This window comes from Zootermopsis nevadensis, unplaced genomic scaffold (assembly GCF_977971745.1).
Source record: "Zootermopsis nevadensis isolate Lab colony 2312 unplaced genomic scaffold, Znev_1.0 Znev_ptg000021l, whole genome shotgun sequence".
In the NCBI taxonomy this organism is placed as follows: Eukaryota; Metazoa; Arthropoda; class Insecta; order Blattodea; family Termopsidae; genus Zootermopsis; species Zootermopsis nevadensis.
The window spans coordinates 20,499,078-20,525,931 of NW_028259153.1; the positions used below are offsets into that span (position 1 = coordinate 20,499,078).

At 48.2% G+C, this 26,854-nt stretch overlaps 1 protein-coding gene across 2 annotated transcripts in view; it reads right to left on the reverse strand.

Moving 5' to 3' along the window:
• mib1 (E3 ubiquitin-protein ligase mind bomb 1) overlaps positions 1–26,854 on the reverse strand; it is a 183,186-nt gene that overhangs the window by 128,938 nt on the left and 27,394 nt on the right. For both annotated transcript variants that reach the window (XM_087352989.1, XM_087352988.1), the window contains exon 11: positions 12,256–12,407. In XM_087352989.1, the coding sequence (XP_087209115.1) occupies positions 12,256–12,407 (152 nt within the window). The remainder of the gene's footprint in view (positions 1–12,255; positions 12,408–26,854) is intronic.

Below are 26,854 nucleotides of genomic sequence, written 5' to 3' on the forward strand. Positions count from 1 at the left end.
GCAGAGAAATGAGAAGGGAAAAAAAAAAGAGTTTTAGTTAGTGTCATGGACAGTTTTACAAACGACTGTCGGCTCCTGGCGTCTAGGACAAGCCAGAGTCCCAGGCCGGAGAAATTAACTTCCCTGAATTACCCATCGTTGGTCTGCCTCTCCTGGTGGGGCGCGGAACTGCACCTCTAATGTCCGGCCATTCATTTCCGCTGCTGTCTCAAAGCCCGTAATGGAAGTAACTATGTATAACTTTATGTGAAACTTTTATGCAGTCAAAAACGTCATCAGGTCTCGTCTAGACTTCAACTTCCAGGACAAACAGAAATCCGCTCATACCTCTGCTTACTTACAATGGCGTCGCGAATAAGAAGCCGCTTATTTACCCGTTCGTTTTCTAGAGTTTCGGTTCACCCTACGACTTGCCGGTGAAACCAACTGACGGCAAACAATCTGGGCGTTTCTGTCACTACGGAGGCGCGGTCGTGGAACAAAGACGACAGTATTCTGGTACAAGCTTACCGACGTTTCAGGGGCCTCTACCAGACTACGCGAAGCAGCAACCCACGGCCGTCTCCTGGGTCTAGACATTCCAATTTCTTAAGGCAACAGAAAACAGGAACGCCCTGGATCTACGTCAAGCCGTGTCCGACTCGCACTGCAGCCCGCTCTACGCGCCGCAGACTTTTCTAAACTTCAGGCAGGCCACAGACATGTGAAGAGGCTGAACACAGGAAAGGCGTTACCACGATGGACAGGACAACAACGCACAGCAACTACCGCACGTCAGTCAACGATCTACTCCTACTAACAACAACTCGTCGAAACAGACTGACACCCCCTCCCTCCCCGGCGCGTCACGTCCTTCGGAACTGAGCTGATACCTTAACCAATGAGCGGCCGGAGCGCGAAGCTACCAGCAGATTAAGAATTCATGGAGCTACACCTCCATTCCCTCACGCGTTTTCATAGACACAACTGCCTTCGCGGTTTTCATGAAATGTGACAAACTTGTCCAGCCACAAAACGTCTTCGTGGTCACGGAGGCTTCAGACTAAGCAGTGGCTGCTGACAATCGGCGGTCTTCAGTTTGGTCCAGATGCTACGCCGCGCACCCACAAGCAAAGAATCCATCGTTAAGCCTACGCCCCAGCAGGTAACTGAGCTAGACCTAAGTCACGGTGAGAAATCGTAACTTCCTTTGTTTTTAAATTTGACGGCCCTAAGCGTTTTACTTACAATCATAAACGCCACGGATTATGAGCCCAACACAGACACAAATTCTGTGCGCCGAAGCGACGCGCGCTCTGGACAGCCCTCGTCACAGATCGTGATTTATTAATTTTCATAGGTCAGGCAGGGTAGCTCAGCGCTCCATGACGTCGCCAGGAGCAGAGTGATGTATGCGCTAGCTAAGAAGCCTCAACTTCGCTACCGGAACGTGGCAGTTCGGATGCACCAATAAAAACTTACCCCGTGAGAGAGAAATTACTTTCAGGTCGGTATTTTTCGTTATTTCTCCCCACCCCTCCATCAGACATGCAGCAAATCTTCGTTTCGGTATTAGTTCCCTGCTCTGGGATTTCAATATTCCGGGTCGCGAGTCGAACAGAATCAGAAGAACAGAGACAACTGACTGAACCAAACCCCAAAAATGCTGATTCAAGAGAAACTTTTCATAAAACGTCACACCCCAACACGTCTCCTTCTGTCGTCACACGCTGCTGTAATAACACCGGACCTCCAGGCACAAAGAGTGGACCGATTTCGACAAGGAAACTGCAGTCAAAAGTTTACGTTCGTTGTCCAGACCGCGACTCAATAGTTATAACTATCGGTTTGGCTACAGGGTATTTTGAAACGCTTGTAGTTGCTCAGCTGGGCTAGCAGCTACCTCGTAACCTAGCCTCTGGCCCCGCCTCTTTGCCACGGTTTGCATCCGCAAAAAAACTACGGACTAGCGAGGACATTCTCATGTCCCGTTAAACATCTTCTCGTCACAAGACACATTAACCAGCGATTAATTAAAAAAATGACAGATTGTGTTAATCACAGCTGGTTCGTGGTTTTATTCAGTCGGTATCTTGAAGCAGGCCGGCACAGCTTCGTTGCCGGCTCATCACTCGCGGTCGATGGCATATGGCAGGGGTTCTCAACCCGTGGCCAGCGTGATGTGGTAAACACGTTACAAAATACTAGCAACAAATATGGGCTACTTTCTGTCTAGATGGTGTGGTGAACAGACTTAAGGATATATGGATTAAAAACCAATGAAAGAAGAAATTAATACTAAACGTCGAGGAAACACATGAAGGTTACGGACTATCACTGTGGCTTCCTACGTAAAGCCCGCATGACGAACGCCACTTGGGCAGGTACTCCGGCTGGGCCTGTTACCCGGAGCCACTTTCATTTGCATTTATTACTTTGAACTCTGAACAGCAGTTCCTTACAGCACGCCGACTCCATCCCGTCTGTGACAGCGTTGCTTCTAAGAAGCACCGTTCGGAATAAAACCACAGAGAACAACGAAGCAGACGACTCCCAGTTAAATCATTTTCGCGTCAGACTGTTCTACACTGCATTCAGGCACCACAGGTTCCTCACATGCCTGGGTAATTCCTGTTAATTAACAGGGCCACCCTGGCAGGGACTCGGTTTGTTACGTTACGAATCGTAAGCTTATTACGCATATCTTCGGAACATTTTCGACTCCCTTCTTGCTGCTAAGTGCGTCAGTATATTTAGTTCTCAAGCTGCTGTCTTCAGCGCATTTGTCAATGGTCTTCATGTTGCATCCGTCCTTATTCCTCGCAACAGTACGGTTTCCCAACATGGCGGACAAGGGTTCCCCTTCCACACGATACCAGAAGGGAGTCTGTCAGCAATGAGACAGCCGGACACATCCGCGCTGCCCGAGTCTTCGGAAGCGAGACTCAGTGCGCGAGAGGATGGGACGGGAGTCCTCGAGGTGTAAAATCTGCCGCGTTTCAAGGCCTCGGCCACGCCCTGCGCGTCCCTGAAGGCGGGGGGTGGGGGGATAAAACGTGTCTTGCGGTGGAGTTAAAAGAGCCCGAGCGGCCGCCAGCAACACGCGACTCTTCGCCTCTGGCGAGAGGGCGATCCACAGAACAGCCGATGCCAAATGACCCGGACGGCACGGCGTTCGTCCAACACGTGCCATCAGCGAGGGACAAGTGAAACACACATCGGTACGGTGTCGGCTGCGACGATTATCCAAGAAAATGTAGCAGCACGTTCCACCCACATCCTCATGGTAGCCAGCCGTAAAACGTGTGACGTGACCTCTACAGAAAGCAGGCAATGTGGCATCAGACCACTTTGGTTTTAGAACAGAAAATTAATTATAAGTTAATTTAAGGTCTTCATACCGAGCACCGCAGATGTAACCAAAAGAATTCTGCATCAAGCCAGCAACGCCAATAGTTCAGAAGGCGGGAACTTCCGTTACCTTACGAATAATGGCACACGATCAATCGGTCTTCGGCTGTCAATTTCGAAGCAAATGCAATTTGCATCTGCTGTCTGTCAGATCATTCGAGCAAAGCACGCTCATTCTAAATTATGGAATTAATTATTGTTGACGAGAGACTAATTCGGGCCGAGGACAAAACCAGAAAACAAAAGAAAAGAGCTAATCGTCAACACGTGACTGACTTCTGGAGGCACGTGGGGTGAGCGGCTTACCTCAAGTCAAGCAATAAGCTGACAGTTGCTTCGGGATCAAGTGTTTGGTTGAGGGAAATGCAATTTCCTAACCCCGGAAACAGGTGCAGTCTCGAGCTGCGGACGCTCTAACCCCGACTGCGTATAGACCCGACTTGTGTCTGAGTTTCACAAAAAGAACCCGATAGAGCACTTGGTGTTGGTGGTGTAGACCCCTGGAACAGGGTGACCTCAACAAGGACGCAGTGCCACAAGCCAGGACGAGGGATGGGTGTGCATTTATGATACATTTTCAGCGACAATTTCGCGAAGCCTGAATGAGGCAGCAGTGGCCGGAGTAATGAACTGGCAGGCAACCAACAGCAGTCCGCAAGGCCACAACTTGACACCACTCGGCAATAAAGTCTAAATATTTTATGGAAATGGGGAAAGAATTAATTGACAATAAATGTCAGACGATTCTGAAGCTCAGTGGGTATAAATTTTAAATTTTAATATAAAAGCTGAGCGTCGGATAACAGCGGCTCGGTGGGGGAGTTGAGGGGGAGGGGGGTGCACACATCTTCCGCTGCGGGGTAATAACGTAGAATTGAATGGGCAATTCTAAGATCTGTCCTAACATATCTCTCCTTCCATACCAAACCGCGATCAATTTAGCCTGGTTTCCTCCCGAGGAAAAGGCTTTATGTAAACTTACGACTTACAGAGGGTACACAGTACGGCTTCTTTGCACTTGTCAAGCCCTGAACCTGTTGGCCAGCTTCAAAGATTACCAGTCTCACGAAGAGGGCATAGAAACATTAACTCTGAAACCAAGGCAGGTTGACTTGGTTCGAAATAAATTCATTACTAATCCATTCCTTAGATACAAACGGAAACCGTATTAATTCACTTATCAGAGAACTGCTATCTCAAATCCAGCAGTCACAAGAACTTAAAATCATCTGTTTCATTACGTACATGAAATGAACGTAACTGATTTTGACCACGGCTCATGTGTTAGTAATTTGGACGCCCGATCATCTCACCTCTGCCCTAATCGCGTTTCTTACACAAAAATCCCGGATGACGTCATGTCACTGCCCCTTCGTTCTGATTTAGGTCTCACTACTCGAGGCCGCTGGTTTATAGCTGCCCTGGGATTTCATGAGAAAGTATGTACTATTACGAGAAGCTTCGTCACTTGGACGGGTAAGTCTTTTGCTCTTTGAGGGAGATTTCAAGTTTTTGGAAACAACTTTTCCAAGTTACATGTGCGTCTAAACAGAACGAAAACAACGACATTTCCATAGTACGAGAGGTGTTTTATGTATCCTCTAGTCTAGTCAACCGATCTGATCCACAACAATTTCAGAAGACCGACGGAGCGTTTTGCAGCCACGGCATTAACACTGAAGATCGCTGCAGTCCGTCCACGAGATCCGATGTGCACCACACCTTGCAACCAACACCCTCTGCGACGAAGCAAATGACCCACCGACCGACCAACCACTTATCGACATATCAATTACTCACGTTATTCGGAACACCCAGCCCCGCCTCGTTCCCTGAATGAAGGTAACAGATCGATCGGGTTTATTCAATCGATCGCCGTCAGAAGCTGCGCGACTCACGCTCGCCTTATGCGAAAAAAGTGCGATGGACCGACGCACTTGCCTCGTAAATGGGCGAAAGTTCTGGGATGAGGCATTCGACACGCCTCTGCGAGTTAGAACACGATTCGCAACAGATCGAGGCCACTGGCATCGCAACAATTTCACAGCGAGTGCAGGTTCCTGTATTCGTAGATCGAGAAGTACGAGATGGCCGGACACGTAACACGCACGGGATAGATGAGAAATTCACAGAAAATTTTGGTCGGGAAACCCGCTTTTGCAACGGGACCAGACGCACAGAGCGACGCCCGTGAGCAGAACGATCAAGCTGGAAGTAGACGTGGACCCTGGAACCACCAACAGACGGAACCGAATTATCTATCCATCGCATTGCTTCAGCCATATTACCCTTCCGGCTGCTGCAATAACGTCAATGACTGGAAGCGGGGTGGTAGGGGTGGAAGGGGTGGGTATCCACAACTGCAATGACTTTAACCGCTAGCAGCGACTGTCGACGATCAAATAACATATTCGCTGAATTGCTACTTCAGTTGTTTAACTACTTTGCAATGCCAATGAACAGAACGAGGTACTGATGTACCCATGCGCTCAGTGGATAAAACGGTACAGACAGCAGCTTTGCTCGATTTTTGCTTTAAAGAAATAAACTCGCAACGTTTCAGCACGCCCAACTAAGTACGATGGACTGGGTTTATTGCTCAAAACCTCAAACATGTGCCAATACACGTACACAGGAGAATGCAGAATCAAGCAGCGTCATACAAATCCGATTAACTTATTAGAGCTCGATACATATGGAAAGCCAATTATCAACAGCGCAGAAACATCAATATGATTCGGCATCAACATACGAGAACATCAGAACGCGGATACCAATTGCATCAGCCGACGGAAAACAAAACCGGCCGGGGCGTGAAGCTAATCATTCCCTTTCACCTAGTGCCGAGGTTACGAATTAGTGGAGCTAGGCCTCCACACCCCCATACGTCTACTGGCACGGCTCTTACAAAGCACCGAGGGGGGGGGGGGTTGTTATCGCATTCACCTGCGCGGCGTGACAGGTCCGAACTGTGAACCTTCCGGGTTGTGTGGTCGCGCTGATGGAACCTGCTGCCTCCATTTCTACCGTACTACTTCTCACTGCACGGCCAGCAGCAGCTCCGAGAGCCACACGACATTCGCGTGTTTACCGCGGCACATCTAGGAGCAGGGAAACCACCTGGTCCACAGAAACCATCAGGCGACCGTGACAAATCAACGGGCTTCGGCTAACGCGGTAATCAGAAAAGAAGCCGATTTAAGCTTTCCAAATTGGTGAAAGACAGAGCAACGGGGCAGGAATTCAGCAGGTGTGCAAAGTTTATTTTCGATTGTTCGTCCAGACTGGTCTCAAATGCCCGTTCACTGCTCAAACAAACCAAATCGAGCAAAATGACTCCCACGACGGTGAACCTAGTACGCAGACCGAAGGAACATCCAGCAAACAAATGTCAAAGTTCGAAATTCGTTCGACAGTTTCGGAGACGCACGCGGCACCCCTATCACGTGCTCATTTAATTAATTTCACGCAAAGAACGCATACAAAGTAAGTGCGCCTTTCTTCAGGTGCGTGAAGATTGTTGGCTGTGGGTTGTACTCGAAGCAAGCCAGGACCAGGAAGACACACATCTGCGCGCAATCACGACTCTGTTCCATCGGCCTACAGCCACTCTGGCTCGCCTTATACAAAACTCCATTTGGAGTATAAAAACTTCTCCCCTTGATTCAATTTATGAAGAATCTAAGGAAAAAAGAAGAGACAGGGACTGTGAAAAGGACAGCAAATTATCGCAGCCTTCAGAACCAAGCTGTTTGAAGTTCGCTGCTGAATACCGCCCAATTAGCCCTCTCTGACACAAAGAGACAGCAAACCCAAGGCGAACCCTTTAAAAAAAAGCCTGCACGTAGCTTAAATTTGGACCTCGTATTAGGAGATCCACACATCGAATCAAATTGTGTTCCTCGCAATACAACAGATTTACAAGCACAACGCACAAGTTTGCGAGGCTTAAGTTTAAATAATCACCGTCTTACCAAAGTTATGACTGATGAGAAGTGCGTGCTGCGCCTTTACTGGGACGCTGACGTCATACTTCACACAAGTGTAGCAAGAATTCGAACTCAAGACAGCAGAAACAAAGTGAAGTTTCTGCTTGTGAACAAAATCGCCTGACAAAATTAGCGTCAAACTCCGGCCACTTCAGTGCAAGGGTACGAGACTTGAAGTCCTTTGCATCTGGTTTTAAACATCTGCAGAACGTACGTTCCAGTTCAGATAAACAGATAAACTCATCTTTTAAAGAAGGCGTTCCAGCCTCTGATTTAGACGGAGATCAGAAAGCAAATGTCAGTGAAGTGCTGTTTAAAAAGAATTAGCAGGCTCTTTGTGGAAACAAAAGAGCGTCCGGTTTTCGCGTTCTGGAATACTTTTACCAAATTCCATTAACCACCTGAAGTCCACTGGTAACCACGCGTACCACCTGCTTTAATAATCAGTACATGTGATTTTCCCGCCACAAACTCTATGTACGATTCTTAATGCAAACAGCGATTATTTCCGTAAACAGTGTTAACTGGCTGATCTTTCTAAAGGTGAAGTGTTGTGTTTTCTTCGCGGTACGGACTGGATTCTTAAATATCTGTCCCCTTCCACTGACACAAGGTTCGAACACAAAGAATTGTATTAAGCGAGGTCCTTATTCTGTCAGCAGATCAACGATGATTTGATGCTATCCAATATGAGAATGGGCTCGAATTAATCAGACTCCGTTCACAAACGACATCCCCAGTAAGAACGCCCGAAGACCTACCTCGTGACTCTGTATCACTTCGTCCCCGAAAATGTTCGCAGTTCAACCAAACGCAAGCAGACCCCGGATTCCAACCCGCTCCAAGCGACCACTTATCCGTTCCCCTTCAAGGCAAAGTTTGCCTTGCTACTTCAAAGCTAGCCAGGCTTCTTTGCCAATTCACAAGCCACTACCATCACAAGGATCTCAGAACCAGTCGCCATAAAACGTCAGCGAGTAGAGGAGCAGACATGAGTTCATATCGAGTGCAGGTTTCGACGCCGTCCTTCGAACAATCGCTGACGGTTCAAACAAACGAGAAGCGACGACGTAGCACAATGTTTGTGTCGTGTAGTTGTACATTTTATATTTTTATAGTTCACTTAACGGCGCATTATACAGCACGGAATACAGAAAGTCGAGAGGAAGGACGATTAGTGAAAACGGAATTGGAAAATAATTTCGAAGAAACATTCGTGGCTATCCCAGAATTACTACGAACGGACTGAGGAAAACCATAAGAAATCTAAGCTACGTTATTCTGTCCCCAGCCGAGAATTTAGCGACGCCTGAAGATACAACTTTGGGCTTAGGCTGTATTACGATATAAAAATATAAACGAAATTGGATTCATTCACCGACGCACGGCGCACTGTGACACGTCGAAATTTCTGTCTGGAATCAACGGAAAGCAAAACTGAAAACACGGTCAGCAATCCGCTGCCACGCCGCGCAGTTCAAAGCTTTCCGCGTTACCATGTCAGACGACACTCCTTATTGGAATCTCTTCAACTGAACCACCCCCTGCCAAAGATCGACAAGAAACAGGGCTTTAAGCGGCGGTGGGGAGGATATTGTGGGCTGTCAGGATTTCCTTGCGCGTACAACGCGGTGGCTGACGGCAGACACCAAACATCGAAAACTTTTTAAAGCTGGTTTTTGCTGACTGCGTTCGTAACGCGTCTCAGGTCGCACGCACGTAATCATTCTATCATTCGAACACGTACAGCCCCGGCTAGAGACAGCGTCGTTAAATAAGACGAATGACGCGTCGTGAAAAACCTGAGTTAAAATTTGTAAACCCAACCGGAACTCATACTTTGTGAATCCTCAGGACTGAAGATGGAGACGGGAAGTTGCTCCGAAACGCTGGCACCACCTCCGAGTGAATACGGCGTCAAAACCCATACCATGATCCCCACCGCCGTGACATCCTCAAACCTCGCTCTTAATCTGTGGCACAGAATCTGCCGGCCGGCAGGTGAAGCTACTCGAAATTCTGCAGCGAATGCGCGAGACAGAGGCTTCGTTACGACCTGACGACGAGCGAGCGTGGATTTGCCTCACAGGAATTTCAATCAATTCTCACGACTGCAGATGCAACCCCACCCCCCCCCCCCCCCATCACGCCTTTCAGACTACTCAAACGGTTCCGCACGCCCGTACGTGTCTCTTTGCGGTCCGTACTTCCTTCCTTCCTTCCTTCCATCTCTTCAATGCAGTCGGTCTGTCTGTCTCCGTCTCTCTCCTTCTGTTCCCCTGCAGCGGCGAGTTTTCCGGGCGCAGGAAAGGACCGACGTTTCTTCCCCTCCTCATCCGCACCCCTTCTCGAACACAACTCGGAGCAAAAGGGGTTTTCGCTGTGCGGTTAACGTTTGGTGCACTCGGCAAGTGAGGTTCAATCCTGAGGGGCACCGCCCACCTGCGCAAATCTTACAACCCTTCATTATTAGTAAATACAGACGTTCCACCTCCCCTTGGTGAGACTGGTTACTTCTGCAGGTTGTGCGCGCGAAGCAAAACTTCCTCCAGAAGCCTTCGGTTTATTAAATACGCAGACGGAATCTGCAGCCAGGAACACTTGCACGGCGCCTGAAGGTGGCCCCAGGTCAGTCGATGCCTAACTGCGAGGACGTCAGTACTTTCACTTACTCTGACGCCGGTACATGCGAACTGCGTTAATGAACTACGCGCGTGTAATCCAAAAGCGCGTCGCTTGTTCGTTCTGCAGTGCAAAAGTCATTACTCCACTGTCAGAATGCGGTGGTTGCCTAGCAACGCTGCAGCCCGATTAGGGGCTGGGGGGTTGACCGGTAGCCTCCCAGCCAGAGGACATTCGCCTGGACAGCCTATTGCAAAAAGCATTTTGTGACCAGCTCCACGGAACGGAATCGTCCTGGGAAGCTAGCAGTCGCTCAGCTAGCCACCTTCCACCGAATGCGAAGGTTCGTTACCGTGCTCACAAAAGCCCGCCTCTCGAACTTATCCTGAGCGAGATTAATCGAACACATTCACTCACAACGCAGATTCCGTGAGATCCGTCGGCCCAGCGGCGTCTGCTTTCCCGAAGCGACATCGGCGAACGAGTTTCTCATCTGCCCTCACGTGCTACATGCGCTGTTCACCTCATCCCAGCTGATTTCATCGCAGAAAATTTCTGGTGTTTCGCCTCGCTGGGTTGCCATCAGCTGACTGATCAATCACGCATGCGATTTGTGTTGCTTAATTACGCGTTAGAGACGATAATTTATCGCCAATCTACGGGGATTCAAAGGGTCATGAGGCGCGCAGCTAAAATGCAAGTACGTAAGTAGTCTGTTTGTGGGCCAAGGCGGAGACGGTCCCAGCCTGCAACTCCTTCTTCTTCTTAGCACTTAAGGGAAGTTGCACACAGGGGAGTCTCAAATTCTCCGCGAAGGCTCTTAAGAACTTTATAGCTGATACGGCGATAATTATCATCATTTCTTGGGCATAAAATTACTTTGCAAATGGCACAATGGCAAATAGAATTAATTACCCGCAATGCCTCAATTGGTGAGGCACTGCCATTAAACTGTTCTCGAATAAAAACAATGTCACAGACTGAGAATTGTCTAGACCGCAATCAAACCCGTGTTCCTCATTTTGAGATCACTTTGCATTCACAGAAGAGGCGGGCCCAGTGACTTACATCTGGACTCAGACAAAACGGACCTGCAGCTTTGAGCACGGCATGTAACACGCACGGGAAAGATCATTCGTACGCAAATTTGGCGGTAACCTGAAGGCAAGCGATCATGTGGCATACCTAGGCGTAGATGGAAAGATAATATTAAAACGGGCCGTAGACGGAACGATAAGGACGAACACTGGATTCACGTACAGAAAATTTTCCAGATAAAATGAGTAACCCTGTCCCATCAAGTGATTCAGCTGATTTGAATTTAATTCAGGTGTACTGTTACCGCTTTGAAAAGCAGGATAACACAGCGACACCTCCAGCCCACAGACACGCTAACACTCGCAAATGATACGGGCGGCCTCCATGTACAGAGGATAGTACTTTACGTGCCCGGGGCGAGGCGCTGCCTCCGTTTCTGCAAACAAATTACGAATCACGAGCTTCTGTCCAGAGTATTGACACGGAAGTCTGCATTACGCACTCCATCAACGTTACAACGTGCGACTAAACCACCGTCAGTCAGCCAGTCACGAGCGGGCGATCAGCCCCTGGAGACAAGCCACTGCCATAGGGGGCGCACCGCGGAACACCCTGTTCCCGCGACGGTCACAGTTCAAATAAATACCTCGGGCCGCCGGATAGAATACGACACTTGGCTGAAAACTACTTTCTCGAGGCTGTACGCGTAATTCAAGCGCACAACCTGCAGACCGCCTGCATGATATCCGGCGTTTACAACGAAACTTGGAAACATCATGGTCCTGGAAATGAAAGAAGTGATTTGTCCCGGATCAATTCTGAGGGAGAGAAAGCGCGAGTCTCAACCCACCCAGAAGCAGCCAATCCCAAATACAAATCGGCCGCCTGCTGCTTACAGTGGCGCAGACGACTTACGGCTCACGGGGGCCACAAAAAAACTGAAAATGCGATGGACGACGCGGCATTTGTCCGAAAGGGAATTGTCTTATGAGCCAAGACTGCAAGAGGTCACTCAGGCAGGCGCTGTATCAAGCACAGACATTTAACTTGTCGTTTGTCGGGCAGGAAATTACGACGCCCGACGTCCGGCAGCTCATCCCTTTCCTTCCTCATAACAGCAGAAGGCCACCTGCCCAGAGAGGCACGTAGACCTAAACCAATTTACCGACGTTCTGGAACAGCGCAAGGCATGCTGGCGGCTGTCGCCTGTTCCTACCTTGGGTTTCCGCGAAGAGCCGCGTGGTGGAGGGCGTTGAAGCCGTTGTTGTTGGTCAGCATGATATCTGCGTTGTGCTCCAGAAGCAGCGTCAACATGTCGTCGCGCTTCTTCGATATGGCGTCGTGCAGTGGCGTGTCACCTTCGGAATCCTGAAACAACAACCCCAACTAACCTTCATGCCGAGGTTAAAGAGCTTCACTTGAAACAAGCCATTGACTCTGGCACTCCGACGACTGCAACTTCCTCCGACCAACGTTCTACTGTTTACCCAAGTGGAACGGCACGTGAGGCAAAGAAACTGCGGAGGACATAGACCACTTACGTACTACAAAATGTTATCGCGTTGTTTGCTCTGAGGTAGGAACTGAATTTCGAGATATTTTTAGACAGCCTTGGTGCTAAGAAAATTCGAAACGAGTGGTGCATATAGTAACTGCTGTCACTAACGGGGCACCCACCGCCTTTCCACGGTTCCCAAGTCAGTTCTGGAACGCAAAAGTAAATGTTGCTTGCGGGCACGTCAGGCGCTGATCGCAGTATTTGCCTGCTGAAAATCGTTGAGGCTGAGGGAACTACACCGTCCGCCATGGGATTCAATGCAATCCTTTCCCCGTTCTGGGACGTAGCAGTCAACCGGGTCTGCTAGAGAAACACGCAGGCCGCACGAAGGGCAAATAGACCTAAAGACAAAATAAATTGTCCTGAAAAGGAAAGCCATTGCAAGTCATCAAGGAGGAATTCCATTAATTGGCCTCACCGAAGCACCGCCACGGCAATCGATCGTCAAGATCAGAAGCCGTCTTCAGCAATTACGCAGGGGAATTTAAAAAATAATAATAATAATAATCCTTGAATGCTATAACATTGGGGTTCACGGCAGTTGAGGGGATTACAGTGTTCCGTGTGTGTGCTGAGAAGAAGATCATAGGAAACTAAAGTTATTTTGTCACGTCAGCCTTAAATAAGGAATTTCGCTTCAAATGTACATGGCGCAGAAACTGAATTAGTAAACGCGAGGAATGTTTCAAGTCCCGTACACTGAAGAGACTTCCTGATCACCCTGTAGCCAGCCTGTCGTTCCACTTAAATTGCCGGCCGACAGCCAAACGAGTCACGTGGAGTTACGACAGGATTTGGTCAACGTCTGCAGTTACAGGGACGAAGTAACAAACACTGTCGCAGCTCCTACACACCGGAAGGAAACTGGTACGACTTGACGGCGCGCGGGGGGGGGGGGGGGGGGGGGCGAGGCCCACACGAAGAGTGGTTTGAATCACTGCGGTAAGTTCACGAATGTCGCATTCTACGGAGAGGAAAGCAAAACTAAGATGGCTGTCTTCTGGGTTGTTGGGCCGTGTAGTCTGGTAGAGGCCCTTACCGCCTCCATCATCAGGGCGACGAACTGCTTTCACGACACAGTATAACATCAGACAGAAAACCAAAACAGCTTAATGCTAATTATCATCAGGCCGGTGATATGATTTAAACACAACATACGTGACTACTTCAGACAAACATCGAACCAGTAGTTCACGGTCTCCAAGGACGGCGATGCGAGGAAGCAATCAGAAATGCTACCTCCAGAGATTCTGGGACCATAACCCTTCTTGACAAACTGATAATCGCTCAACCAGTCAAGAAACTAATTTATAATTTCTTCAGTACCCGACTAGTTTATTTTGTAGACGCACCATACAAATACCAAAAGTTCTTTAAGTAAGTAAACTCAGGAAGACATCCAAGTTGCTCAAACCTAACCCCTTCCTCCCCCAACACCCTGAATGCGATGTGATTCCTCACCCCCCCCCCCCCCGCCCATCAGCTGAGTTTCTTTCACTCGCGTCTCCCCGTCTGGCGGTTCTCGGCGGGGGGCGGGGGGCAACTAATAACATCCAAGTCGAGTCGAGTTGAGTCGAGGAAAGTAACGAACGAACAAACAAACAAACAGAAGGGACGCAGATATTGCACAGCACACACTTAATTAAATTCCCATTAAGAGTCGGCTACTGGCGACTCGCAGTGTATTCCTCAGCAGGCGGACACGCCGACCTCTGGTGCCGCGACCGGCTTTCGCAAGACAATGGCGCTGTCCACACAGCGTGAAAGCTGGACCTGGCTCCAGTTGTGGGCGATGGGGCGGCAAGACAACGCACGCAGGGACCCCGCTTCGTCTTTGTTACGATGCACGCAACACGGGCCCAAGTACGACGAGCTTCGGCGACACGAACCTCAGACTGTCGAGTCGTCCGCCTAGCACTTTCCAAGTTGAAACACCCGGACGGACGGACGGACGGAGAGACGCCCTAAACCTGGGCGTGAATTAAACGAATGTGCGTTGTATCGGCGGCTACGTCTGTCGGCAATGAGTATGAAGATGGCTGCCTCCTGAGATGTTGCGCCCTGTAGTCTGGCAGATATCAAGTGACGTTTCGGAGGTACTTCGTGCCTCAAACATCCGGGCTCTTTGTACATAAAATATCGATCTTCGATGTTGCAAATCCTTACCGAAACACGAGGCAGAATGTCCGTAGCGCGAGTCTGCTGCTCAGACCTTCACCTGCAGAGACGACGGCGCGCCAATCCAGAATCGATTTTTCTCTCGAATGGTTATCACCCATCGCACAAGGGAAGAGCGGACAGGAGACGCGCTGTGTAAATACTACCGCCTCTTCCATAGAATAGCTTTCAAATTCCGATCGCGTCAGTGGCCATCTTTAATCTGCCTCGGCCGCCACAGCGCACTGCAGGGCTGGAGACGAGGTTATAATAACAAGTGACAGCGTGAGATGACAAATGAATGCACGGGGACACAGCACTGCCAACCCTCTGTCGTGAAATATTACTTTATATGGCTGGCTTGAACTTCGACATCTGAGCACAGGGAAAGAAGCTGAGTATGTACATTTCGAGGAAAGATCAGGAGCCAGACAACAGCGCACGCGGAGCTCGCTGCTGGAAAGCAGAGCAGAACTGCTGCAGTGTATAAAACGTTGTTTTGTGGCTTCAGACTCCGAGTTTGGAATATGCACACATCCACCAGCTTAAATCCAGTAAAATATAACCTCTTAAAATAAACAAATTTTATGTTAACATCCGGCAGAGACTCAGGACCAATAAATAATGTAACAGGCTTCTTTAACGACGCTGTCAGCACCTCAGACCATACCTAATGGTAAGCTGATCAAATGTAAGGAAAAGAAGCGGTCGTGGCTGATTTAAGGTACTATCCAGACATTGTGAACGAGACTGAGGAAAACAGGCACGACAGAGATATGAACCCGAGACCTCGTGAACACGATGCAGGAGTGCCAACCACTTAAAGAAGCAACCAATTTAGTTGGAAAACAAACTGCATCATCTGTGGTTAAAGTTAAAAATAGAACCTTGACACACGCACGTTTAAAATGAAGTGGGACGGCACGCAACAAATTCTGAGTGTTAACAAGTGCAAACGGAAGCCAGAGACGTTGGCCGATATGCGGCTTTTGAACAAACAGCCGACTTACGAAATCGTATATCTAATATGAATGTCTGACCCCGTTACAGCTTTCGATTTACCCCACCCACTCTTCTGAATAAAGTCCTCCCATTTTATGTGGCCCCATTCTCGAGCAGACATCCTGTCTGATGCAGGGGTTAGAATTCATCTTGAAAATACACTTCACGAGCTCTTATTCAGCACGTACGAGATGACTTCTCACATTCTAAAGGCCCCTTTATTTCTGCGTTCACTCACTCAATTGCAGTTTCTCTGGGTTATGTTTTCGTCTCTCACCCCTATCAGACCCAACGTCAACAGTCAATCACTGATACAGCGTTATCAAACGAACTTAGGACAGGAAGACGTCGCTCATCTAATCCTCCAGGATTTGACTACCACAACACAAATTACGTGGCTTCTCTTTATAAACTGTTGTCCTCTTGTCAAAGTCTTTAGTGTAGTGTTAATTCTTGGCTCATCTTGTTCGTCACCTTCCACACACTCGATTCGCTGCCCATTCACTAGAACGGGGACTTAATTTTCCCTTTAGGACGAAGGTCGAAATTCCACATCAGTACAAAACAGGGGATAAAATCATAGTTTAAATCTGCTTTTCTCTGGAGGAGTAAACACTCTGAAGGAACCCCAAGATGTCGCGCTGGGACAAGCTCCGATCGCGTGAAGCGTCTGGATTCGGACGCGCGCACAGATAAGTACTTCTGCGCGCATACGAACTCAAAGAGGCGATGTGGAGTACAGGCCACACGGTGTTCGCACATTCCAAAAGTCGCATTAATAATCCACTGCGCGAGAATACAATTGAAACGATGTTTATACGGGTTTGCATCGGACATATTTATCTGGCACGGCGCCGAGGCTCAACGGCATGTGGGAGGAAACATTCCGAAACGCCACGTGCATTGATGTGATCCGAATTACAAAGTAATTAAACAAAGTGCGCGATACAATTACAGCAATTGTTACAAGCCTACGAAAAAAACTGTGAAACTCGTAATGCTTCTATTCATATAACCACGCCCCTTTCATTTCGAAATAACTGCACATTATTATTTGTTGCATTCAACTGCGTACAATTCTATGAGCGGTAAACCAGAATTGATACGTAGGCCCACACGAGGCAGAGAGGATTCTCAGAATCACAGGGCCTCTCGACATCATCAGTGACACGGTGACATAAATTAATTTAGTCCGTACTCCAACATGCGGAATGTTCCTATCAATAATAAGAACCGGAAGCAAAGACGGGGACTCTTTACCGGAGCATCGTCCGGAAGTCCTGCCAACCCTTAGCCGGGGCACTTGATGGCCGTTTTCCCAGCGGCAAGGGACGTGCACTTTGAATGCCTAGCTCCTCTCAGTTCCCGCCCGCTCCCGGTTTATTAGCATTATACAATTTTCCGCGTCATCTCCCCGGTTCGTCTAGCAGAATGGCTTCACGGTCCTCTTGATCCCCACCTCGTGAGCCGAGCAATTTGTCTCACGCTTCCTTTTGAGTCCGTTTCTTCATCTTCGTGTACACATTTCTTCCCCATCACACCCCCAGGCAAGGGTTGCTTCCATCACAGAAAACCGAGGCAAGGATCCACACACACTCCCTAACATTACAACTGTGTTACTCTGCGTCAATGTGTAAGATACGCAGGCCACATTTGATACACATCGACGTTTCGGGAGTTTCCTTTACTCACGCCTTTAGGTGATTTACCTCCAAGCTAAAAATGTATCATTAATTACATGCTTACAATACATATCAATAACTGCAAGTATTTTAATCAACGACATTCGTCTTCAGACGGCAAAACGTCGCACTGGTGGGTGTGAGTTGTGGCCTCGTCTCGTCGGGTCGTATCGTGGTCATAAATGAAGCCATTATCTTCAATTACAAATCGCGTGATCACCATTTCTGATGATGTCAAAGAGCCCAGTTTATCAGAAGTGTGCTGTTACACGACAAAGATACGATTTATGAACACTGAACGAGTTCCTATGCCCACCTGAAAGTGAAGTACTTGCAACGCCACACTGAGATGACGCATAATAAATACGAATCTTTAGACGTCGCTCAGTAAAAATCGGGAAGGGAATGGATAGGCGACGCAGTTCTCGCACGGAGAGATAATAGGACTGGCTGCTGTTTGCCTCAACAAAGCTATTATAAAAAAAAACAGCCATCGACAAGTGCTTGGACGGGTCCCTTTAGTTCTATCATTTCAAAAAGACGGACATGATTTTCGCCACGATACTGCTCTGCTTCACAGACGACACTTTAACAAAGTAAAATGTCCCTGCAGAGGATATCGAGTGTGGGCGGTCACTGACGGGTACAATCGTACACCGGAAAACGCTATGCAACCAACAGCGCTTGGAGACGGAAGAAAAGTGTTCAGGCCGTACTCGGCCCTCCAAAGAAACATTACCGTAACAAGTGTACGCAATTTAAGCTGAGCATGTTTCATTACAAATGTTTCACGCACGTAACAGCAACTGAGAGTCTTAAAGGGTGTGAAAATGGCGATAATTAAAACACGAGTATTAACACGAAAATCGCACTTCGGGTAAATTTTTGGAAACACGGGCTTTACTAATGCTTACATTAAAAGTGGGCATCCTGCACTCCTATACGACGCTGGCATGCCTGTTGGGCAGCGGTTATCGTCTCAGGCTCGCTTGATATGGTCTGAAGTCCGCCGACCTGGGGGGGGCTACAGCTCCGACTTACGGGAATACGAGACATCCAACGAGCCATTCACGTCTTACTTAAAATACGTCACATGACGAACATAAAGACTGATGTTATGATGCATTCAAACAAGAAAGTGTCCCACAGAAAAGAGTAGAACGTCTAACGCTCCAGTTAGCAGTGGTTCTGTTGGGACACGGCCAACTGAATAATTTAACATTGTTTAGTAGCGCTCCTGCGCACTGCTCCCAATAAATCACGGTCTCCTTGATGCAGTGGGCATCACGAGCGACAACAGAGACGACATCTGCGAAGATAAACTTTAATCAAGAGAGAGGAATACGAGTGCCGGCAGGGAAGGAGCAGGAATTGATGTATGGCTGAGCAAAGGAAAAGTCGGAGGGTAATAGAGAATTAGAGAGGTCCGCTGCCGATGCTGGCAGGTGCAATAAGACACGAGAAGCAGCGGCGGATCGCAACATCGACGCGGTCCTCAAAGTCCGGATGCGAAAATTGTTCCAAACACTGAACAGTACGTCTTCTGGGTTGTTCCATCGTGCAGTGTGGAAGACGATTGCAGACACATCTGGCCTGTTTGCTGCCTGCACCATCAGGGCAAAGGAGACACTGATGATGGAGGCAGCAAGGCCCTCAGAAACGTTGATAAATTACGGCGCTATCTTCGAGAAGCGAACCGAGAAATTTGCTCTCAAATATGTCGCATTATTTTCTCGGTACGTAAGCCCAATTAAAAGAAATAAATGTCAGTTAACGAAGTAGCTTCAGCATAGACAGAAGCTGGTATGTCCCATTCAGTTGTTTTACTCTGCCTTCCTGATGGCGAATGTGAAAGGCAAAGTTGGCAAAGCACCTCCTCGTTTCACACCATTCTTGATATGAAACACAACAGGCCGGTTATCCTAATTTAATTATCGGCTTATTATGTGTGTAATAAAATGAGACACGGAGCCAAATTGATGAAAGTGTGGCCTTTTTAATGGCGCGTCATCGCGGGATACTCAGCGGCACCGAAATCCGCCAATGCAAGAAAGGAGGCGAGAAACACGATCTGTTGAATTCCCACGAAAATTAAAAACCCTGAGGTACGAGGAATTACACGAAAACACATCTCCTAACCTAACCTAACCTCCTCTTGCCTACTTCCACGCGTCGTTTCAAACATAGAGCGGAGAACCAAACGTGAAGATTATAAAACAAAGGCTCTGAACTCCGAACACCGATTACCGATCCATTCCCGCACTCCGCCTGACGGTCCCCTTACAGCGGCAACTCTCTGATCTTGGACGGGCTACCCGAGTTTTAGTATCCTCTGGACAAGTTCGAGGGCAATGCCTGACAAAGGTTCAAGACCACTTCGCTATCACATAACCTATGCTATTGAAAAGTGTCTTAAAACAATCAAATATTAATTAACTTTCCTACGACAAGATTTCCTTCCCACTTCACGTCAGGTAACCAACTCTATGGAGCGCAGTCCTTGACAAAAAGGTAAACCAGAAATTCCTCGCCTTTTAAGAAAAGCGATGGGTCGTGACCATGACAACAGCCCACGAAAGTCGCCTTACGATCCACTCCAACCACGTCCACGCGTTTCCCTCCTAAGCTGTTGTCTTCCACTGCTCTCTTCAAAACTCCGTATGTATTTCTTAGCTCTCCCGTGCGCTCTGCGTGTCTCGCCAATCTAATCCCTCGCTTTATCGCCCAAACAACTTAGTTTTAATCAATTGCGCTTTCAACTCTCGGTGTTCGAACCAGGTCCATGCGTCTGACAATGTAAGTGACGCCCTTTGGGCCACTAACAGTGGCGAAGGGCGCAGAAAATTATCACGACTCAAAAAAGTAAAACTGGTAACTGGGCTTCTCGGAATATCGAGTGCTCCTTAGAACAGGACTCTGACGCGGTAGACTACACCGTCCGCCCTTTTTGTAACCCCCAGCCGCCTCGTGGTTTACTTCAGGCCCGTGGATGGGGAACAAGATATCGTAATAACGAACTACTGAAACCACAGGCTACGAAGACACAAAACGATGGAGCGTTTTGGTCTCGATTCCAATTCAACATTCATCACAAAAGGGCAAAAAGAAATCTCACATCGTGCAGACGTTCTGAATGGCAAAGGTCACTGCAAAAACAAATCTGCACAGTTGCAAATCCATCCAAAAGAAGATGCACACGTCTGCCCCTTTAAATTAGATTCCTGTATCTTTCTTCCTTGTTTTTCCGAAAGAATTTGCTTCGCTAGTCGACTTACTGGGGTTTAAGTTACTTATCAAGGGGCCCTATAAATTGTCACGCTCCAGTGAGCTGAGCCTCTCTGCCCGAGAGCGGCGGGTTCACAGGATGTCAGGCGCATTCACGAGGCAGACCCGCAGCGCATGCCGAATCGCATTCGGGACGGCCCTGGATTGAGTCTTGCACGGGAACAGGGCTGCCTAAGTTGCTCCAGGCAAATTCTCCGTCAGCATCGCAACGCACGTCATGGAACCAGGATACAAAGTGAACCGGAGGTTTTATTTTACAATATCCCAACCTGCTTCAAAATATCTTGTCTTTTTAAACTAAGACCAGACGATGTGTACGCGACGTGTCAGTGTGAACGCGCCTCAATACCAGGGGACCCGCAGAAGCTAATCTCCTGTTATGAAAAACCGTGGCCTGGACACGGAACCAGCCAGCGATGCACGGGAACGGGGTGGGAAAGACAAGAGAGAATCAGGTTCCGCCACATTAAAACCATAAACTGCGCGCAGCGAGTTTCTTCTGTCTCAACAATAAAGACGTCACCGCAAGCTGCAGCAGGCTCAAGGCATATCCCATAATAAGAGCGGTCCAAGTGAAATGTTAAACACGCCAGACAGAATGCGGTTATGGCCGCCGTGTTTCTGACGAACACATCTTCATTTTCGGTATTTCCTTTCGTGGCAGCTTTGAACCTGAATAATAATAAAAACAGCTGAAGAAGGCCATTCTAGAAAGAGCTCACATCTTCAAGGAGATATTATCAGATAATTACGTAAATATCAAAGGTATTTTTCGGAAGCCGGTATGTAAAAAGCCTCAGGGACACGGGTTGACCCTGGACAGACACTCTGACATGACAACGATGAAAAATTATCAACGACCCGCGCCAGTTGTTGACCAGATCATGTCTCGGTTATCTGCTAGTCCTTGATTTCGTGTTATAGCCGATAAGTACTCATCCGACATTAATTTGGGCGAGAGACGAGAATTCCTTCGCCAGCTGCGCGAGACTAAGGACCCCTCAGCAAGGATTCGCTCCAAAGAATTGATAGCACACACAGTTAACGAGTACAGATACTTATCTCGCACTTTACGAACTCCGAATGGTTTGACTAAGTTGTTTCTTGCGATCCGAACTGAGGATTACTACGCCCGCGGTTCGGTTAACACACGACGTCTCATGGGCAAGAAGACATACACCAGTAATGCCCGCAAGTCGAGCAGCGAGCTGAGGGCTGAGAGTGTACACAGAGCTCATAGTTTCAACACCATTAAGTACGCAGATAAGTTGGCTGCCGGGAACATCGCCCAGCCCTGAGCAGCGCGGGGGGTTGGGGTGGGAAGAGGGTTACTTACAACGAAAATTGGTTTGTTTCCTTCCCTCGTATTCTCTGTCCTCCTCCCCGTTTTAAAACTTTCCATTATACAGCTACGTTGAGGGAGGGGGGGGGGGGGTTGAAGAAGACAGATATCGGTCAAAAAATGATATAAACATAGTATAACATTACAAACACAAACGCACCAGCCCAAAAGACATGGGCCAGGGGCACTGAGGGGGGAGGGGGTGCGAGGATGAGGGAAATTACTAATTTGAGTAAAAGTACACGCAGTAATAAAACTTACAAGTATTTTTTCAGCATGCAGAAAAGTCTCTCGTCATTAACCTAAAGTTCGCCGTGCTTTAACACGAAATTGCTCTAGTATGAAACATGGCCGTGCAGCGCCAATTACCTCGGAGCCAGTTAACTCGACGACGTGAACTGAAGCCACCATCATTCTTTTTAAAGAGTTTAATTACGCGATCCCCGCTTATAAAACAAACAACACTCAAGAGCGACGGTCCCTGAGACTAAGAAAGCCATCTTCCGGCAATATTCACGATTAAAGAATTACACTGTGCGCTTCAGCAGTAATTTCGCACTCCACACGGGATCTTCTTACTTAGGGACTCATAGGGTCGGGACGTTTGTTACTCACCGACACACAACGTCCAAGGGACTCGAACAAATCTGCTGGCTGTTGCGGGAACCTAGTACAAAACGACCGGCGTATTTTCACAGAAGCTCCGAGTTACGTCGCTTGGTCTGAAACCGGGAGACCGAATCAAGAGCTCCGAACCAATATTAAATATTCCTCGCCTCAGACCACTCCAGTTACTACCTCGAGGGACGAAGACCTTGTCGTCAGAAGGCGTAGCGAGAAGCTGCAGTCTCCCAACATTTACTAAGAAATACGAGTGTCATATAAAGCGGACGTACACGTATGAGGAAGGGGGTGACAACAAACTGAGACTCATAATCCCACCCCGGCCGACAGCACACCCTGACACACCTGTCCACCTCCAACCACGACCAGGACTCATTACTAACGAGTCTACACGGCGTCACAACGGAGAACGTCGTTATCTTCAGCGCCGTTTCGAGTAATCAGTCCACGTTTACGAAGTGACCCCACATTTTGAACGGTACAAATCAGTCAAACGCCAAATAATGACCGAAATGTTTTCAACACATCGTCATATCCGGATGTTACGTAATCAGACAAGCGATCACTAATTCCTTCACACGTAGGCTACTGAATTTATTGTGTAAAGTAATACCGGAATGTGGTGTGTTGCCACACGCAACATGACAGCTAACGATTCAAATACTGTGAGCGCTGTTTGCTATCAGTCACTACAGCGTAGAAACACTGAAGCATTCTGGTCTGAAAATGCACTTGAAAATGTACAAATAGCAATTATATTACCGCCAGATGCAACGATGTCAACAGATTTCTACACACGTTGGATAACACTCATCTGCGTCTAGCTACTATACCTCGCGGTCCGCCCCTGGCTGGTACGCGGAGTCTTCACTTGGCCCCCCAGTTTCCGCACACTTTCACGTGGTCTACGTACAAAAGCTCACGGGCCAATTTCTAAATTACTTACCGACAAAACAAACCACGTTTACTACACGCACACTTACCCAGGATAAACGCCCACATAATACTGCAAGACGAAGGACATAAAAGCAGCATTACTTGAACATGATTGGCTAATCCATATCAGCACGCTGAAAGCAGGGGAAGAAAGCAACCCGCTCGTTCGTACTTCTAGTTGATTACTTCTGATGTATTTTATCTAACACTCTTTTTCAGCGGATACTAATTTTCTTTACTTGAAAAGTGAACAGCGAAAAAGTGCATTGTGTAACGCGGCCTGTTGAAAACGACGATCAATGGATATGAAAAAAGAAAGAAAAAGGAGAAGCAGAATAACAGACAAGAACCAGACGAACATCTCTCACTGCCGCGCGCTCCATAACAAGCGTGTTCCTCCGCCCTTCTGTTCAAAAGAGGACGAAGGAAGGAAAGCGGGCGATAAATACTTCGGCTCACATGCCACTGGACGAACACCGAAAAGAAGCATCTTCTCACGCGTGCTTATGCGAACTTCGATGTACACCGCGCGCCCCCGAGGCTAAAATGTTTGCAACATCTCAAACTTTGTGGGCTTAATTCTGCAAGCCAATGGACCGGAAGTCGTGTCATTTGTCATCATCAGCTCTGAGAAGATGCGCGTGGAATATAAGAAAAACGATGAACGGAATAAAGGGTTTTGGTCTGTAGAGGGTTACGCAAGGAGCGTTGGATAAACTAAAGAAAAACCAGATTCAAATGAACTTAGGATTCGTCACTTTCTCCCAATTCGAATACTGCCTTTACGTAAGACGACAAGAACAACTTCAACACGTTGAAATTCAGTTGCGAATAACACGAATTTCATCTTCCTCACGTTTTCTCGTTATAAAAAACAAAACAAAATGACGTCCATTGACAAAGTTTTACGAGATACGACGCGCAGACGACATTTCCCGAAGTACCAACTACGCTGAAACGAGCGATTTAAAAAAATTGATTCACGGAGCGGAGACGTTCGCTGAAAACTCCGTGAATCAGCCGCTGTTCGAGAAGACCCAAGATGCCGGAACGGCCAACGTCAAATTCCAGTCTCTAGACCCGGACATGCGCCTGTTCCTGCAGGTCAGTGACCCCGCTGATCACAAATGCTTCAACAGGGGTAATATTTCAATCGGCTTATGTGCTGTGAGACACGCCCACGAGAAACAAAGTACAAGCGACGTGCGCAACGAGAGCGTTCATAATTTTTAATATTACCACCAGGATGATCAGGTCACAAAGGGTGAGAAGGGCGAGACATGCATGGGAGGGGTCTTAAATGCCTACAAAATGTTAGCTGGAAACCTGAGAGACCTTAGGATTCCTAAGCATAAATGTGGAAATATTAACACGGATCCTAATTACAAGGAATAATCAGTCAGTGGATCGAGCCTAGTGGCAGGCTCCTGTGAAGTCTGAATCAATTCTGAAGGGTTCTGACGATGGTGTAATACAATGTGGATCGTTCGGCTTTTGGACTCTGTCCATCGTCTGATGTTACGAAACTACACATCAGACGATGGACAGAATCCAAAAGCCGAACGATGCAGACGGTAATGAAACTTCGGGTACCGCAAAAGGTGGTCGATTTCTTGACTGGCTCCACAACTATCAGTTTCTCAGCCCTCTGCCTAATGCAGTTAGTCACTACTTTGCCTGTACAGACAGGCTAGTAAGATAGCCACACCCTGTATTAAAGATAACCCTAAAGAGAGAGAAAAGACGTCTTCAGTTTTTTTATAGCCGAGTGGGGTTTGGGCAGACTCGATGTTGCCGCTGAGCCGGTAACACACGTGCCCGACGGCAGCCCTGCGGTTACCGGGTAAGCGTTCTCGATCGATTCCCCAAGTCGTGTTCGGCTGGACGCTACATCACTGACCTACAATCACGTGTCTTCGTCTAGCCCTACATTCGTCACTGATTTGTTGCCAGAGGCTGAGACGTTAATCAACAGAACATCGATCCAGCAATTCATAATTCGTCTGTTGACACATCGAAGCGTGCCGGAGGGAACAGCATTGTGAAATCAACACGCTACGTTCTGACAAGGATCAGGTGCAGTTTAAATGCAACACAGATCTGAAGTGTAACTGTCAGTATCCACAGATATTCTGATCTTAAATCCCCCCCCCTCCAAAAATAAAAAATTCAATTCTGTGAAGATGGCCACACTGTAGAAACGTTCAGAGACATAAAGATGGCTGCACTGACGTCAACACTTTCAAAAGCGACGAGCATCGAAACGCGCTCATGTCCCGCCGAAGGTTCATAAAACCGAACTACGGAACAAAATTGCCTACGCAGAAACATGTCGTCACTAGGGATGCTGCGGAAGGATGCTGTCTGCTACGATCTCTCTGGTCCGTCTTCTGCTTTCGGCTCGCAACGAGAGGGTCGCGTGTGGCGCCGGGCAGCGAACACAACATTCCACAGAGCTCCACAGCCAGCGCCTTCCTTTAAAAGTCAGTAGAATGTTATTCGGGGACACGCCCAAAGCTCTGATACCCAACCGGGCTCAGCTTCAGTTTGCAAAAAGCAACTCTGTACGCAGCTTGTTAGCCTGAACCTGCTCCTACAACCCATCTCGAGACATCTCACCCCACGTACTTCAGGTAACACCCCTAAAGCGATCATCTGAAAAGCAAGTCAATTCCCGGTGTACAGGGTTAGATTATTCCTGGCACGACTACTCGATACGATAATGTCCTGACCCATTGCTTCTGATTGCCCCTGCGTTATTCTTTCTACGACCAGCTTCTCAGAAAACAGACGAAGGGGAAAGAACTTCGATGCGATGTGCTCATTCCGGAGGACAACACAGATGAAAACCGTGGAACAGGTACGGCGGCTGTGCTGGAGGCAAGGCACGACGACCTGACCGCGGTCACTGCGTCGGTTGCTAGTCCTAGCGGCACAGCCGACAAGTGTCCTCGCTGCACCCGTCTCTCGTCAAAGAGCTGCAATAGGCGAACTCACGATTCCGCACCAGGTCTTCCGCAGGCATCACGGGAGGCTTTGCGCCACACAAGTGACGTAAAACGTGTGCTCGGAGAACTTGGAATAACTTTGGATAGGTCATTCGCAGGCAAATGGATGACGCTGTATCAACCACAGGCACTTCAGTAATGAATCGTATGTTGCGTGCTCGGTTCGAATTCAGGCCAGGGAACTGAACAATCACGACTGAGAGGTCGCCCTTCATTTGCAT